Here is a 19,122-nt window from a genome sequence, read left to right on the forward strand (position 1 = left end):
GACAGGTAGGTAGCAGTCATGTCACATTCACATGTCACATTCTTTGAGTGAGCAAACTGATTTCTAAAGGTGTAGTGAACATGCGAATACATTACACTGAACAGTTAAATGAATTACCACATCTTGATTCACAATATGTTATTTAAAAGCTAAAGCTCTGATATTTGACCACTGTTTTATTATAGTGTTAAAGTTTTAGTGACAATAATTTCATTGAACAGTAACGGAGGCTAGCTGGTACGTCACTCCCTTGGCCTCAAGAGACACACTAGAAACCTATAGTATGCTATAGTCTGTGCACTCCAGGGATTTCCTTAGTCCGTCCGCTTCCCATAGCAGTTAGATGCAGAAGGCCACCTACTTTATGGAGCTCTTAACCGGTAATGCTCTCACCTGTGTAACGGCCCTGTGGGAGCAAGGTGGTGAGCCCATCTCCTATTAAGAACAGTTTACAGGATTATTCCGTAGCGTCTTCAATCACACTCCTTATAACAACGAAACGGTAGTGGCACTCCTGCCTATTTCTCAAGGATCAAAATGTGTTGCAGAATATGCCCTCGAGTTCTGGACCATTGCTGCAAGGAGTGTGTGGAACGAACACACTCTAAAGACAATGTTTCTTAATGGACTTAACCAGGAAGTAGTGACGGAGCTGGCCTGCCACGATGATCACCTCACCCTCGATTCACTCATGAACCTGGCCATCCGACTTGATCATCTTCTTCAGAGCTGCCATCCAGTGCATAGCAAGGGGAGTTTCACATGCAAGATGCCATCAAATTAATTGCACATTAAATTTACATGTGAATCCAAAGTTAGTGATACTTTTCAAAAAACTTTTTTTCCTTGGTCACAGTTGTAACTGGTGGATCAGTAAAAATAGGTCAATAAGAAATTATCAGTTGCTCAATAAGACCCATTTTTCCCCTAGCATGCAATTTAACAAAGAGCTTATTATAGTGTTAATATTATAGTAACAGTAATTTCATAATTTCATTGAACAGTAATAGAAGCTAGGTGGTACATCACTCCCCTGCCGTCAAGTGATACAATAGCAACCTATGGTATGCTTTACATTTTAGAGTTTTCTTTAGTGAAACTGGTTTGAGCCCCGCTCTGAGCAGGCGGACCGCCTACAAGAACACATTTCAAAATAAGATAATAAATTTGTCATAAGAACTAACAATATTCAATCAATGTTCTGAAGATATTCCAATAAAAACAGATGATAATATTTATGATAAATAGGTGTTACGATCTCCTCTGCAGACATTGCTGCAGCATGCAACGTGCACTGAAGGCCAGAGGGCACGCGCATGTACGAGCCAGAATGCGCGAGCGCTCAGCGAGCACATGCTCTTCGATTGCATATGAAGGACTGTGACTTTGCTTACTATGGACATGTGCGTTTGTTTTGGTTTCTGTTTTGTCTAATCCCTGTTCAGTTATTGGTTGGTGTTTAAGGGTGTGTCTTTATTGTTTCCAGCTATCTGCGTTCAAGGTTGATTATGTAAGTTATTTAAACCCCTCATGTGTCTGTGCACTTCACACAGTATTAAGTTTAAGTATAGATATGTATGTGTATACAGAAGTTACCTTGATGCTAAGCAGTAGTGTTCTCGTGTCCTGTTTTTGTTTCATGCCTCGAATTTCATTTCATGTTTAGACCGCGTTTCATGTTTATTGACCTTGAATTTTGAATAAAGACTTTAATCTGCACTTGCTTCTGCTCCAGTCTCGTTACATAACAGAATACTGCGCCTCAAAACTCGGAAGCAGCAGACCCAAACCATGGAAGCAGCAGGAGAACAAGGAGAGCATCATGACAGTAAATATACGGATTACTGGCCACGTTTCTTATCAGTCCAGTTTCCACAGAGGACTGCCGCCGAACTCCCATTGGAGACTTATGTGCTGGAGAGCTACCCGATGTTGTTCCTTTTCCACAGCCAGGTGTACTTCACTAGCCTGGCGCATCCCAAGCCTGCCAAGAAACAGTGGCTTGGGTTCTTAGTGTCCCAGTTTTATGTCCTGGCCCGGGACTGGGCGGAAAAGCTGGTTCATACCTGGTCCAGTGCCCTCAATGATGTCACTCAGTTTGCGGAACTTTTTCTGCAGGAGTTCGCGCAGCCAGGGCAAATAAACAGCCTGGATGTACTGGAGAGGGGAATCGATGTGATGAACAAGGGTGACCTGCCATTCCACCTCTATTATGAGTGGGTGGACCGGCTAGAATCTGCAGCTCCGCTTCAGGTTCCGGTCAACGTGGTGGAGAGGACATCAAGATGCATGACTGAGGGCTGTGGGAAAGAGACTCAGCTACAATGCCCTACATGCAAGAAACTAGGTCTCCAGGAAGCATTCTTCTGCTCAAAGGAATGTTTCAAGGGCAGCTGGCGTGAGCATAAACGACTACACCGGAAAACCTGTGCGGAGCTCCAGCCAGAGGTTAATGAGGTGACCTCAGAGCTCCAGCTTGAGACCCATGAGGAGGTCTCCGCTGCCAAGCTCCAGCCCGAGGTCAACGTGGCAACCTCAGAGCTCCAGCCCGAGGTCAACGTGGTGACCTCAGTGCTCCAGCCAGAGGTCAACATGGCGACCTCAGTGCTCCAGTCAGAGGTCAATGTGGCGACCTCAGAGCTCCAGCCAGAGGTCAACATGGTGAACTCAGCCCCAGAGTTTCAGCCTGAGACCCATGCGGAGATCTCAGCTCCAGAGCTCCAGCCAGAGGTCAACGTGGTGACCTCAGAACTTCAGCGAGGTCAACATGGTGACCTCAGAACTTCAGCGAGGTCAACATGGCAACCTCAGAACTCCAGCCAGAGGTCAATGTGGTGACCTCAGCCCCAGAGTTTCAGCCTGAGACCCATGAGGAGGTCTCAGCTCCAGAGCTCCAGCCAGAGGTCAATGTGGTGACCTCAGAGCTCCAGCCAGAGGTCAACGTGGTGACCTCAGCCCAAGAGTTTCAGCCTGAGACCCATGAGGAGGTCTCAGCTCCATTACTCCAGCATAAGGTCAAGTTCATGCTAGAGGTCAACGAGGTGACCTCCCAAGTCATGTTCATGTCTGAGGTCGAAGAGACAGCCTCTCAAACTAAGTTCCTGCCAAGGGTCGAAGAGACAGTCTCCCAAGACACGTTACCATCCCAGGTCAAAGAAACGGCCAACTCAAGCTCTGCTCACGCCAAGTTCCTGTCCCAGGTCGAAGCGGACGTCACGCTGCTTTCCTGTCCTGCTGAGGATGTCACGCTGCTTTCCTGTCCTGACTGTGCACATTGTCGCCACAGCTCCATCTGCCGGTGAGATCGTGACAGAACACCCCTCCAATGGCGGTCCTGGGCCCCTGTGTAATCTGTCCTTTGAGGTATCAGGAAACAGAACGGCCTCTGCCGGGCAGCAGACAGGCCGAGCACCACCCCCAGCGGGACTGGAATGCTGGGTAACATCCTCAGCGGGAAAGGAGCTCGGAGGGACGTCCTCTGCAGGGCTGGAGCTCGGAGGGACGTCCTCTGCGGGGCTGGAGCTCAGAGGAATGTCCTCTACGGGGCTGGAGCTCGGAGGGACGTCCTCTGTGGGGCTGGACAGCGGGACAGGAGCTCAGAGGAATGTCCTCTACGGGGCTGGAGCTCGGAGGGACGTCCTCTGTGGGGCTGGACAGCGGGACAGCTTCCTCAGAGGGGCTGGACAGCGGGACAGCTTCCTCGGTGGGACAGGACAGCAGGACAGCTTCCTGGGTGGGAGAGGACAGCGGGACAGCTTCCTCGGTGGGACAGGACAGCGGGACAGCTTCCTCGGTGGGACAGGACAGTGGGACAGCTTCCTCGGTGGGGCAGGACAGCGGGACAGCTTCCTTTTTGGCAGAGACCTCCACGTGGGTCTCTGACTAGAGCTCCGAGGTCACCAAGTTGACCTTGGGCTGGAGCTCTGAGATCGCCAGGTTGACCTCGGGCTGGGGCCCAGAGGTCGCCAGGTTGACCACGGGCTGGAGCTCCAGAGCTGAGACCTCCCCATAGGTCTCAAGCTGGAGCTCTGCGGTCACCTGGTTGACCTCAGGTGGGAGCTCTGAGGTCGCCCTGTTGACCTCGGGCTGGATCTCTGCACGGGGTTTCAGGTGTAGTCGTTTATGCTCCCGCCAGTTGCTCTGCTCTTGAAGCATTCCTTTGATCAGTAGAATGCTTCCTGGAGATCCAGCTTCTTGCAGTTTCTTGGTCTCCCTCCCGCAGCCCTCAGACATGCATCTCGATGTCCTCTCCACCACGTCGACTGGAAGCTGAAGCAAAGCTGCGGATTCAAGCGTGTTCACCCACTTGGGAGCTGCGAAGTCTAGCATGTCCACCCACTTGTAGAAAAGGTGGAAGGGCGGGTCAGGCTGGGGCATTCCATTGACCAACCACCCCAGTAGATCCAGACCATGAAGATGTCCTGGCCGGTAGAACTCCTCAACAAAAAGTTCTGCGAACTGGGTGACATCATGGAGAGCGGGGACCCAGTACTCACCAGTTGCTCTGCCCAGTCCCTGGCCAGGCCACAAAACCAGGAGACCAAGAACCCGATCCACTGGCTCTTAGTAGGCTTGGGATATGCCAGGCTGCAGCAATATACCTGGCAGCTGCAGAGGAACTCCAGTGGGTAGCTCCCCAATCCCGCTGTCACCGGTGGGAGTTCGGCAGCAAACCTTTGCGGGAACTGCACGGACAGAAAACGCGGCCAGTAATCCGAGCGTCTCCCAATAAGGCGCTCTCCTGCTACTTCCATGGTGAGGGGCAGTATTCTGTTACGAAACAGGACTCAAATAGGAAGTAAGCACAGGAGTAAAGTCTTTATTTACACTTAAGTCAATGTACGAGGAGGCAGGAAACAAGGTCTAAACATAAACTTACAGCTGAAACAAGAAACATGAACTTAAACAGAGCATGGAAACACTACCACTTTTAACTAACTGAAACTTCTCTCATTTACCTAGAAATGAGGCATGAAACACTCGTTTAACTCTAGCATGAAACACTCGTTTAACTATGGCAAGAAACACTCGTTTAACTATGGCATAAACACCCGGTTAATTCTAGCATGAAACACTCGTTTAACTCTGGCATGAAACACTCGTTTAACTATGGCATAAACACTCATTTAACGAAGGCATGAAACACTCATTTAACGAAGGCATGAAACACTCATTTAACTATGGCAGGAAACACTCGTTTAACTATGGGATGAACACTCGTTTAACTCTAGCATGCAACACTCGTCTAACTATGGCATGAACTAAGGAACAGGAAACTAGACAGAGCATGGAAACATTACTGCCTGGCACCATTACTCATTCCATCTATACTCTAATACTGCCCTCAGAGCTCCAGCTTGAGACCCACGAGGAGGTCTCACCGGCAGAACTCCTGCTAGAGGCCAACATGGCGACCTCACAACCAGAGCTCGAACCTGAGACCCATTAGGTGGTCTCACCTGCCGAGCTTCTGCCAGAGGTCAACGTAGCGACCTCAGAGCTCCAGCTTGAGACCCACAAGGAGGTCTCAGCAAATGAGCTCCTGCTAGAGGTCAAGGTGGCGACCTCAGAGGTCCAGCTTGAGACCCACGAGGAGGTCTCAGCACCTGAGCTCCTGCTAGAGGTCAAGGTGGCGACCTCAGAGCTCCAGCTTGAGACCCACGAGGAGGTCTCAGCACCTGAGCTCCTGCTAGAGGTCAAGGTGGCGACCTCAGAGCTCCAGCTTGAGACCCACAAGGAGGTCTCAGCACCTGAGCTCCAGCCAGAGGTTACCATGGTGACCTCAGAGCCCGAGCTCGAACCTGGGACCCATGAGGTGGGCTCACCTGCCGAGCTTCAGCCAGAGGTCAACGTGGCAACCTCAGAGCTCTAGCTTGAGACCCACAAGGAGTTCTCACTGGCAGAGCTCCTGCTAGAGGCCAAAGTGGCGACCTCACAACCAGAGCTCGAACCTGAGACCCATGAGGTGGTCTCACCTGCCGAGCTGCAGCCAGAGGTAAACGTGGCAACCTCAGAGCTCGAACCTGAGACCCATGAGGTGGTCTCACCCGCCGAGCTGCAGCCAGAGGTCAACATGGCAACCTCAGAGCTCCAGCTTGAGACCCATGAGGAGGTCTCAGCATCTGAGCTCCAGCCAGAGGTCAACGTGATGACCTCGGAGCTCCTGCCAGAGGTCACCATGGTGACCTCAGCCCCAGAGTTTCAGCCTGAGACCCATGAGGGGGTCTCAGCTCCAGAGGTCCACTGTAATGCCAAGTTCCTGTCCCAGGTCGAAGAGACAACCAACCCAAGCTCTGCTCATGCCAAGTTCCTGACCCAGCTCGAAGAGACGGCCAACCCAAGCTCTGCTCATGCCAAGTTCCTGTCCCAGGTCGAAGAGATGACCAACCCAAGCTCTGCTCATACCAAGTTCCTGTCCCAGGTTGAGGAGAAGGCCTCCCAAGACACATTACTGTCCCAGGTCGAAGAGACGGCCAACCTAGGCCCTGCTCACACCAAGTTCCGGTCCCAGGTTGGTGCCGAAGTCAGTACCAACCAAGTCCTGCTCTTCTGCTGGCCCTGACATCTCTCAAGCGAGTAGGAGATCTACAAGCTCTCTCTGTTGCCCCTTCCTGCCTTGACTTTGCCTCTGGATTAGCCAAGGCCTTCCTGTATCCAAGGGCAGATTATTATTATTATTCCTAAGGTGCCTACATCGGCTGCCCACCCTGTGGTGTTGCAGGCTTTCTGCCCTCCTCCGTTCCTCACACCGGAACAAGAGAGGATGCACCTGCTGTGTCCAGTAAGGGCTCTCTGTACTTAAGTCCCCCGCTCCGGCCAGTGGTGTAAGTCGGAGCAGCTGCTGGTCTGCTTTGGCGGTGACAGTAGAGGTGATGCTGTGTCAAAGCAGCGCATCTCTAATTGGATAAATGGTAAATGGCGCACTTAAATAGTGCTTTCATCCAAAGCGCTTTACACTGTGTCTCATTCACCCATTCACACACAGACTCACACACCAATGGTAGCAGAGCTGCCATGTAAGGCTAACTTGCCATCAGGAGCAACTTGGGGTTCAGTGTCTTGCCCAAGGACACTTCGCCAACCCTACGATTAGTGGACAACCCACTCTACCAACTGAGCCACAACTGCCCAGATAGTGGAAGCAATCTTTATTGCTTATGAGGCGCGCGGTCTCGCTATGCCTCTGGGCATAAGGGATCATTCCACTAGGGCGGTCACCTCCTCAAAGGCTTTGTCCAAAGGGGTATCCTTACAGGATGTGTGTACTGCTGCAGGGTGGTCTACGCCACACATATTCATTCGTTATTACAGTCTGGATATTCATTCCACCCCGGGCTCGAGTGTCTTGCAGTGACCCTCGGGCTTGGGTCTTTATGAACAGGCTGTACCCTCGGTATGACGGAGTGGGTATTCTCGTTCCCATACTGTTATGCTAAATGCAACATCGAGTTCCATTTGAAAGGGAACGTCTGGTCTACGCATGTAACCCTGTTCCCTGAGAAGGGAGACATTGCGTTGCTTTGTCATACCAGGGCAGGCCTGTGAATTGCGTCTTCGCTTCAGATAATAGAGGCTGATGGCGTGGTTCACAGGTGCCATATTTATATCACGCAACGCACTCAATTGCCACGTCACCTGATAATGGCAGGCCTATAAATAGAGGCATGATTTTACACAAGATTCAGATACCGGTCGTGAGCACAAGGGTGGTCCCATACTGTTATGCTAAATGCAATGTCTCGTTCCCTTCTCAGAGAACAGGGTTACATGCGTAACCCAGACGTTTTAACTATTATTTTCACATCTGTGTTTTTGAGATGCTGCTCTGAGAGAGGTCTTCCACAAACCTGCAGGGCCAGTCAAGGGACTGATGAATATAAAATATATACATTAGAGATGCACCGATACTAAATTTCTCAGCCGATACTGATAACGATTATTCAGAGGGATATTGGCTGATACCGATACTGATAGTTCTGCCTTTTATGCCTTCTTTCAAATTAATAATAATTAATTTCCCAATTCTGAAAGAAATGCAAATAAAAACTTTATTCTCTCCATTTCAACAAGTTGTTTCACAGTAACTGGTCTCATAAACAGAAAACACATTACTCAAATTAACATTAACACATTAACTAAATTCTGAATATTAAAGTAAGATTTCTTAACTTATTGATTGTTCCATCCATCCATCTTCTACCGCTTACTCCTTTTCAGGGTCACAGGGGAACCTGGAGCCTATCCCAGGGAGCATCGGGCACAAGGCCATTGCAGTCCATCGCAGAGCACAATCACATACACACTGACACACCCATTCATACACTACAGACACTCTGGACATGCCAATCAGCCATGTCTTTGGGCTGGGGGAGGAAACTGGAGTACCCGGAGGAAACCCCTGCAGCACGGGGAGAACATGCAAACTCCGCACACACAGGGCCCCAGCGGGACTCGAACCCCGGACCCTGGAGGTGTGAGGCGAACGTGCTAACCACTAAGCCATATTAACAGAATTAACAGAAACTCCCTTGCAAACCTTCCATATCAAGCCAACCCCCTTTCAATTTCATCATTATGAATGATAGGGGGGGACATTAGACACAGTAACTGTAGTGTTGAAATGGTAAGAAAATCTCCACCTACCACGATTCCATTGCTTATCAACCGATTAGCCAGATCTTCCCCTTTGACAAACAACAATACAACTACTGCCTTATTCATCCTTGAGGCTGAAATGTTTCCATAGCCGACATGCTCTCCGACCACTAGTAACACATTCTCCGCAGTCACGCCTTGTGCAGGCACATACCTGATACCATGACGGAGCAACACCGGCAACGCCACCCTCACGGGCTGAGACTCCATCTCAATGCCACCACAAAAGTCTTCAAAGTTAACGAAATCTTTACTTCCTTCGTCAAAAAGTATTTCTCCAGGGTGAAGCACGTCCCGGACTTTTAACTTCACTCACCTGTTCTCCATTCATTGTCATTAGTGTTTTGTGTAGATATAGCCCTCAGTTTTGTTAGGTCTTTTTCAAGTCTTGTTAATGTCTCACACATCCATGAACATTGCTGTTGTTGACCTCAACCCTCACTTCTGTGCTCCCTCCTGCAAGTGAATTGTTTAGTGTACTCTTTATTGGCTTAGTTAGTTATCTACTGTTTATCTTTGCCATTGTTACCCTTTTGTTTATTAAACTCCTGCACCTGGGCTCAGCAGCACCCTTAGTCTCTGATAAGTTGTAACAATGATAAGTTGTAACATAGCAGCCTTAAAAGCCAAGTGGCTAAAAACCTAGTGTTTCATTAAGTCAGTCTGAGGCAGGGTGGAAATGTATTAATAAATTTAGATTTATTAACAACAACAAAAACATCACAAATATTATATATGAACAATCCACATTAGTACTTAAAAGCTTATTTACCATCCTTTGATTCTTGTATGGTTTAGTTTTCAGTAATTTCAAGTAAACATTATTTGTGTTATATTTATATGGTGAAACAAGCCAGGGTCATTTTGACCCCAATATAAAATAATTTAAGTTAACCCATAGTCATTCAAACTTTTTTATTTTTATTTTTATTTTTTTATTTGTCTTACAATACAAAAGTAGATAGAGACCTTTGGTCTTGGTATGACCCCTTGTCAAAATAAATGTTGAATAAATGTAATTCGAATTGAGATTTTTCAATTTGTACATAATGTGAAATGAATGGTGTTTGAACTATGAACACCACATGCTACAGGTAGTTATAGCACACAATTTGGCTCATGCTATGTTCAGGGCATACTGGCATGTGACAAGAGGAGCAAACATTTGCTGCCTTCCTGTCTGTGTTTCGGGAGCAAAGGCTACAGTTTCTTCAAGTAGATTTTCCATCCGATCGTTGGATGTCCACAGCAGCAGGTGGAGTTTTCCCTCACTCCCATTGATGGTTATTGCTGCTCGGATTGGGCCTTGGAGCATGGCAGTATCAGTTCTCCTCTTCATGTGTAGCATGACCAGGGCATGCCCCAGCTGTCTCAGATAGATCCGGCAATATTGGCCACGTTCTGAAAACTTCCCATCTGGGAAGTTCCCCATCCAGATGATGAAGGCATCTGTGTCTGCTGCATCTGTGTCTGTATCCTTCAAAATGACTGACAGAGTGCCCCTACCCCCACTGAAAGTTTGTGATACTTTAAATTATGACCCATGGGAAACATGAACTCAGTAAAAAGTTCTATTTATTAAAACTGCATAGGCAGATATGAGTGCTTTTGACTGCAGTACCCCAGTCAGTATTATGAGGATTAAAAACTGTGCTTGTTTAGTGAAACATCAAATAAAATTCCACATTTCTTCTGAGCTTTCCAAGTAATGGTAAATGTTTAATTCAAATAAATAGCAGGATACCCCATTTAATTTCAATATGTTGCTGAATAAATAAATTGATTAAAAAAATAATGAATGACTCTACCAAGATTAATGTATTGGCATTTAACATACCTCTTGTGCATTTCTGCTTTTTGTGTGCATGTTCTTGCTGGACTTTTGGGGTGCAGGGATGAAGATGATTGAGATGTGAACAAGGTTGATGATTCAGAGGAGGAAGATGAGTCAACTTTGTGATGTTTTTTTCTCTCCCCCTTGCATAATGTCCTTTTCTCTATGTCCTTGCATTTATCCTTGAGGAATTTTATTTTAACTTTTAAAAAAGCATTTTCTTCTTTCATTTATTGGAGGGCCACCTGCTGAGTTGATGCTGTTGCTGAGCGCCCTGAAACATTGCACTGTAACTATCTACAGTGGAGTAAATAAGTGTTGGATGCGTCAACAATTTTTTCAGTAAATTTATTTTCAATGAGGCTATTCACATGACATTTTCACCAAACAACAGTATTAACTCTGGAAATAAATCTGGAAATATAAAGAATTCACAACATTAAAGTCCATAAATGAAGTTATGTGTAATAAAGTGGAATGACACAAAAAAGAATTGAAGACCCTAACTGAAATTTTTTAATACTTAGGTGAGGAGCCTTTGTTTGTAATCACAGCTTCAAGACACATCCTGTATGAAGAAATTAATCAGCCACATTATACAGGTGTGATTTTGGGCCATTCTTCTAAACATATTGTCTTTAAATCTTGTTCAATTGGATTCAAGTCAGGTTACTGACTGGGACATTATAACGCCTTGTTTTTTTTTCTTCTTTGAAACCTATTGAGAGTTTCCTTTTCTGTATGCTTTGGATCGTTGTCCTGCTGGAAGGTCCACCCACATCTCATCTTCATCATTCTGGTGGATGGCAGAAGATTCTTCTCAGCAGCAGAATTTTCCGTTAAAGGGCTCCATTCATTGTTCCTGCAATTATATGAAGTCTGCCAGTACCATGCGATGAAAAACAGCCCCACACCATCATGCTTCCACCTCCAAACTTCACTGTTGATATAGTGTTTTAAGTGTGATGTGCAGTGCCATTTCTCCAAACATGGTGTGTAGTATGACAGCCAAAAAGTTCAATTTTGCTCTCATCTGACCAGACTACACTCTCCCAGTATTTCATAGGCTTGTCCAAATGAGTTGTAGCAAGGTTTAAACAAGCTTTGACATGCCTTGGAGTAATGGAGTCTTGTGGGGTGAGCATGAGCAATGAAGTGCATTGCCTATTGTTTTCTCTGGCACCTTCTGCTTCCAAGTGTTTCTGGAGCTCTTTCCGAGTTGTCCTTGGCTCTTGGACTACTCTTCTGGCTATTCTTCTGACCCCCTGGTCAGAAATCTTGCGAGGAGTACTGTGCATCAGGCCGGTTGATGATGGAGTGATGTTGCTTCCACTTACAAATAATGACCCCGATGGTGCTTACTGGAAGATTCAGAAGTATTGAAATACATCTGTATCTGATTCCATCAATATGTTTTGCAACAATAAGGTTGCGAAGGTCTTGGGAGAGCTCTTTGCTTTTACCCATCATGAAATGTTTCTTGTGTGACACCTTGCTAACGAGAAGCCTTTTTATAGACCATCAATTTACCAACCTAGCTGACATTAATTTGCACAGATAGGGGGTATAATTACTTATGGATTTCAGCTGATTCTTTGCTTTGAAGAACTGCTTTTTCTTAGTGTGTTCAGTACTTTTTTCCTATGTCATTCCACTTTATTACACATAACTTTATTTATGGACTTTAAAGTGGTGAATTTCCAGATTTCTTCGGTTAATACTGATGTCTGGTGAAGATTTGAATAGCCTTATTTGTTAATATATTTGCTGAAAAAAATGTTGACGCGGTCAATACTTATTTCCCCCACTATATATATATATATATATATAGTCACGATTTCCCCTTGAGTCATCGCTGCAATAAAAGCAGCGTGCTTAGAAAGCTGAAGCGCAAGCTCATTGCGAGAGCCCATTGCGCGAGTTCGAAGCTCAAGCCCTATGCGCGAGTTCGAAGCTCAAGCCCAATGCGCGAGCCCTTAGCGAATGCATGCTTTTTGGTCTTCAGTGACATTGACCTTGTTTATTTTAGACACATGCTTTTGTTATGGTTATGTTCTGTCTCTGCCCTTGTTTTGTCATTGGTAGTTACCCGAATGTGACTTCACTGGTTTCAGCTGTCCTGTGTTTAACCCATGATTACATTTTCATTTAAACCTCTCGTATCTCATAGCACATTGCGTAGTATTACTCATTACCAAGCGGTGGTTCTTTGTTCTCGTTTTGTTTCATGTTCACTGACCTCGTTTCTCGACTCTGATTCTGGTCCTATTTATGCCTGTTTGTAGATTGCCTGACCCATTGCCTGTTATGACCACGCTTCTGTATCATGATTTGGATTTGTCTGCCTGTCGCTCGTAAATAAAGTCTTTTACTGCACTTGCATTCGTCCTCAACCTCTTGACATGACATATACACACACACTCAACCTGTACAGGTGCATTTCCAAAAATGTTAATATTGTGGAAAAGTATATTTTTTTCAGTAATTTAACTCAATAAGTGGAACTTTCTTATATTCTAGATCCATTACACATAAAGGGAAATATTTCAAGCCTTTTTTTGTTTTAATTTTGATGATTATGACTTACAGCTCATTGAAATCAAAAATCCAGTATCTCAAAATATTAGAATAAAGAATTTGTAATGTTTTATGCACTCAGCACTTGGTTAGGACTCCTTCTGCACAAATTACTGCATTAATGTGGTGTGGCATGGAGGTAATCAGCCTGTGACACTGAGAGGGTGAGGAGTACTCTCAAAGTAGAGTCTCTGCTGCTCTGCATCGAAAGGAGCCAGTCGAGGTGGTTTGAGCATCTGTCTGGGATGCCTCCCTGGGGCTGAACAAGGTCTAAATGGAAAGATTATATCTCTTCTCTGGCCTGGGAGTGCCTGGGTATCCCTGTGGAGGAGTTGGAGGAGGTGGCTAGAGAGAGGGAGGTCTGGGCAGCTTAGACTGATGCCCCTGCGACCCAGGATAAGCAGAAGAAAATGGATGTATGGATGGAAGAAAGTCATAATGATCTATAATGAGCCATTTGAAAATACCAATAACTAGAACATTTTCAAATATTTTTTAGAGCCACATGGAATTATAGGTATTCTAATGAAGTTCTGGAGCAGCATAAGTGTCTGGCTGTTCCTGTTTGGATTAGGAATACACCTACGCCTCTAATTGCTGCCTCCAGTGGTAACATGGTCTAACCACAGATACACCAGTACACACTAATTTTTAATTATAATATATATATATATATATATATATATATATATATATGTATATATATATATATATACATACATATATATACATACATACACGCACACAGTATCTCACAAAAGTGAGTACACCCCCCACATTTTTGTAAATATTTGATTATAACTTTTCATGTGACAACACTGAAGAAATGACGCTTTGCTGCAATGTAAAGTAGTGAGTGTACAGCTTGTATAACAGTGTAAATTAGCTGTCCCCTCAAAATAACTCAACACACAGCCATTAATGTCTAAACCGCTGGCAACAAAAGTGAGTACACCCCTAAGTTAAAATGTCCAAATTGGGCCCAAAGTGTGAATATTTTGTGTGGCCACCATTATTTTCCAGCACTGCCTTAACCCTCTTGGGCATGGCGTTCACCAGAGCTTCACAGGTTGCCAATGGAGTCCTCTTCCACTCCTCCATGATGGCATCATGGAGCTGGTGGATGTTAGAGACCCTGTGCTCCTCCACCTTCTGTTTGAGGATGCCCCACAGATGCTCAATAGGGTTTAGTCCATCACCTTCACCCTCAGCTTCTTTAGCAAGGCAGTGGTCATCTTGGAGGTGTGTTTGGGGTCGTTATCATGCAGGAATACTGCTCTGCGGCCCAGTCTCCGAAGGGAGGGGATCATGCTCTGCTTCAGTATGTCACAGTACATGTTGGCATTCATGGTTCCCTCAATGAACTGTAGCTCCCCAGTGCCGGCAGCACTCATGCAGCCCCAGACCATGACACTCCCACCACCATGCTTGACTGGAGGCAAGATACACTTGTCTTTGTACTCCTCACCTAGTTGCTGCCCCACACGCTTGACACCATCTGAACCAAATAAGTTTATCTTGGTCTCATCAGACCACAGGACATGGTTCCAGTAATCCATGTACTTTGCTTGTCTTCAGCAAACTGTTTGTGGGCTTTCTTGTGCATCAGAGGCTTCCTTCTGGAATGACAGCCATGTTGACCAATTTGATGCAGTGTGTGGTGTATGGTCTGAGCACTGACAGGCTGACCCCCCACCCCTTCAACCTCTGCAGCAATGCTGGCAGCACTCATATGTCTATTTCCCAAAGACAACCTCTGGATATGATGCTGAGCACGTGCACTCAACTTCTTTGGTTGACCATGGCGAGGTCTGTTCTGAGTGGAACCTGTCCTGTTAAACCGCTGTATGGTCTTGGCCACCGTGTTGCAGCTCAGTGTCAGGGTCTTGGCAATCTTCTTATAGCCTAGGCCATCTTTATGTAGAGCAACAATTCTTTTTTTCAGATCCTCAGAGAGTTCTTTGCCATGAGATGCCATGTTGAACTTCCAGTGACCAGTATGAGGGAGTGTGAGAGCAATGACACCAAATTTAACACACCTGCTCCCCATTCACACCTGAGACCTTGTAACACTAACAAGTCACATGACACCGGGGAGGGAAAATGGCTACTTGGGCCCAATTTGGACATTTTCACTTAGGGGTGTACTCACTTTTGTTGCCAGCGGTTTAGACATTAATGGCTGTGTGTTGAGTTATTTTGAGGGGACAGCAAATTTACACTGTTACACAAGCTGTACACTCACTACTTTACATTGTAGCAAAGTGTCATTTCTTCAGTGTTGTCACATGAAAAGATATAATCAAATATTTACAAAAATGTGAGGGGTATACTGACTTTTGTGAGATACTGTGTGTGTGTATATATATATATATATATATATATATATATATATATATATATATATATATATACTGTGATTGCACTGATATCTTGCACATAAGTAATAACTGCTGTTTGAATTAGAATAGGCCACTACTGGAGTGGTGTATACTGAAATGAGGCCCGGAAAATCTCAGGAAGAAACTGATGTTTCAGATTGTCCTGTGTTATGTAGATCTGTACTCAGCCAAACTGCTGCAAACTACAAAGAATATAGAACTGTTCATAGCATTATAGTTTTGCTCAGTCAAACCATTGTAGTGCCAAGCTGTTATGTACATCTCCACATTTAGAAAACTCTCAAAAGTGAGCAGCTTTAAATGTGGCTTCAATTTTTTAAAGAGTAAACAAGAGATACAGTGAAGAAATAATAATAAATAGTACACACTTAATATCTACAGTCAAATGGTCTTTATAGGGTGTGTCAACCTGCCTCTCTCTGTGGCTCACATTCAAACACTCCTCTGACTCACAGCTTCACAGTCAAGTCCTTGGCTACACCTCTTTTTTTAGCTTCACAGAGGCAGGAGCCTTGGTGACTGAATCTATTGTTTGTCTGCTGCTCCACTCAGGTGAACCTGGGATTTTCAAACAGCATTTTCTATTCCGTTTACTCAGAGGACAGGATCAGGTTACATTTCATTGTGAGAACCTTTTTTGATAACCCTTTTTCTCTCCATCCAACTTTCCATTCTCCCACTAACAATTTGTTATCACACAGCATATGCAGCTGTTCAGCACATCCAATAAGAGTGTGTTAAACACACTCTTTGAGATTTACACTGTCTTTTGGATACTTTCCTATGGTCAAAGCAAGATTCCAGGTAAGATTTTATTTCTCTCCTTTTTCATATTTGCAAACTTATACACTGTCCTGTACAATGTAACATCAAACAATGAATTGCATTTTTTAATGAATAGTTTTATCTAGTCAAAGAGGTAATTCAAGAATCCTGTGTATGAATCACAAATGTGAATTGGGTCATTTAGCTTTTGTTTGTTCTTTGGTAAGTTTGATTTCTGGTTCATTTGCATGTCTGAAAATTTGCCTTTGTGAATACTAAATCTCCACAGCTCATCATCCACAAGTATACATAAAGTAAATAAGGCTCTTAAAATTACACATAGCCAATTAAATATATATTGTTTTTTTTGTTGTTATTTGTTTCATTTTACTATTCAGTGTAAACTCTAGAGACTGTTGTGTGTGAATCCCAGGAGATCAGCAGTTTATAAAATACTCAAACCAGCCCTTCTGTTACCAACCACTATGCCACAGTTAAAGTCACTGAGATCACATTTTCCCCAATCTGATCTTTGATGTGAACATAAAGGTCTTAACCTTTATCTGCATAAATTTATGCATTGTGCTGCTGCCACATGATTGGATGATTAGATAACTACATGAATGTGCAGGTGTACAGGTGTTCCTAACAAAGTGGATGGTGTGTCTATTGTGTATGTTACAAAATTAAAGGCTAATTTTTCATATTTAAATAACTTCTCTACTTGTGGCGATTTTGTAGATTAGCTATTGCACCCCTAGTAGGAACTATATGTTCTTAAAGAGTTCTAAGAGTAAATAGATTAAATATTTTGTTTCTAGTACACACCAAAATGCATATGTTATATTTGATTATATCATGTACCAAACATACGTTTCTGTGTATAAGGTTTTCTGGCATAAAATGTAATAACAATAATTTTACACTACAGGTTCATCATGTGAATTTCATGAAAAATTAGGAGAATTTTATGGACTCATTTAAAATATTAAACTTGACTATTTGTGCCCTATAAAAACAATTTTCAACACTGCACCTCGAAATGATACTGAAAATGCTATCACTCCACATTAGGAAACAATGTACAAATTTTAGAATAGAATCTTTCTTTAACTGAAGTTCATGTGATTATAACCTATTTTAATTTGGCCAGTCAGTTTTTTTTTTTTTTTTTAAACAAAACACCACCCTCAAAAAGCATTTATCATGATCATTACTAAATACAGATTTGTTGTAAAAAAAATAAATAAATAAATATATAAATAAAATTAATTTTGTCAAGTCCTTACTTGTTCCAACTTATCTCAAGGTCTTGATTTTTAGAAAAAGGCATTTACCCTAACATGTTAATAAATGTTAATAAAATGCCAGTTGCTAATTGTTTGTTGAGTTCAGGATTGTTAGAATTAAATAACATTTCATGTGCCCCTTTTCTTTGATTCTAGATGCTCATGTCACCTGCATCTACTCTGAAAACTGTATCTTGCCCTGTTCCTTCCCTCCCTCTACGGAAGAGGTTGTTTTTCAATGGTACAAACAGGGAACACTAATATACAGTTTCTTGGAGGATGAAGATGAATCTCATAACAGCAACATTTCAGTGTTTACTGATGAAGTGTCACATGGCAATGCCTCCCTTCTTTTGGAGGACAGCAGTATAAAGAGCCGAGGGCGCTATAAATGTGTGGTTAACACCACCAAGGCTGTTCAGGAGTCTGATGTCATAGTCAAGGTTGAAGGTTAGTCTTCAAAACCCAAGGACCAGTAGTTCAGTAGTTCCCCATTTTTAAATTCATGACTAAAACAGAAAGTGGGGTATTGTAACCTGTTGTACAATAAACATTGTTATAAAATCTTCACTTTATACTTTTTGCAGCTCCTATAAAGGGGATTGCCATCAGGGTCAGTCCCACTGAGAATGTGCAGTGCTCGTCACATGGTGTGTACCCTGCTCCACTGCTTAAGTGGTCTACAGTGCCAAGCTTTGCTCCCACTTCCCTGCAAGCTGTCACTCGAATAAGTGCAGATTCAAATGACCTGTATAGTATAGAGAGTACATTAAAGAAAATGAGCACAAACTCAAATCTTACCTACGTCTGCAGGATCACATCAAAATACAGCTCACAGTCTTGGAGAGCCTCACTGCTTCAGACAGGTATGAAGTAATTAAACAGCATTACCTACATATAGTGTATTCTGTAGTTTTTAAAACACAACTTAAATTTCCAAATGTGTATGGAGATAAATCAGATTCAGTAGAACTTGAATTAATGATGCTGGTAATATGTCTGAGGTCAGTTCTTAAAAGCCCAAACCCAATACACTCATGGAAAAAAGAAAGTACCCTCTCCTTCAGTTCTATGTGTTTATTTATCATGGTCTAAATAACAATTGCGTGGTCCTCATCAACTTCTATAAACAAACAAAACAAATAACCCCAGGTGACAATAAAAAACACAACAGATTTCAATATGTAGTCATTTTCTTTATCTCTGAACATTAATTGGTCTTACCTTGGACTGAATTAGCTGGGACACCCACTCCTGGGAAGACTTGCAACTGTCTTTAAGGCTCTCCGTTTGTAAACAATCCTTACTATAGAATGGTGAATTTCAAATTGTTTGGAGATGGTCTTATAACCCCTTCCAGACTGATAAGCAGCAACAATTGAGATGGCTGATGTCCGTCTTTCTTGGCATCATGTAGACACACCTGAGTGCTCCAGAACACCAAACTGCCGAATGTTCTGCTTTTATAGAGGTACACAGCTAACAGGGAACATTCTCAGAGCTTTGACTAATGTTCTGACAAGGTTCTATCAAAGTTATGAACAAACATTCTTCCAGTAATGTTATTCATTCAAAGTTATCGTGTCTTAAAAAACAATAA

At 43.9% G+C, this 19,122-nt stretch overlaps 1 protein-coding gene across 1 annotated transcript; it reads left to right on the top strand.

Moving 5' to 3' along the window:
* Positions 1 to 15,822: 15,822 nt before the first annotated feature.
* On the top strand, positions 15,823 to 18,394 carry LOC128620673 (V-set domain-containing T-cell activation inhibitor 1-like). Its single transcript, XM_053645908.1, has 4 exons — positions 15,823 to 16,272; positions 17,679 to 17,972; positions 18,110 to 18,172; positions 18,336 to 18,394. Exons 1-4 carry the CDS (start codon positions 16,173 to 16,175, stop codon positions 18,392 to 18,394), a joined length of 516 nt encoding a protein of 171 aa, XP_053501883.1. The 5' UTR covers positions 15,823 to 16,172.
* Positions 18,395 to 19,122: the final 728 nt, after the last annotated feature.

The sequence above is a fragment of the Ictalurus furcatus genome, chromosome 16 (assembly GCF_023375685.1).
Source record: "Ictalurus furcatus strain D&B chromosome 16, Billie_1.0, whole genome shotgun sequence".
NCBI lineage: Eukaryota > Metazoa > Chordata > Actinopteri > Siluriformes > Ictaluridae > Ictalurus > Ictalurus furcatus.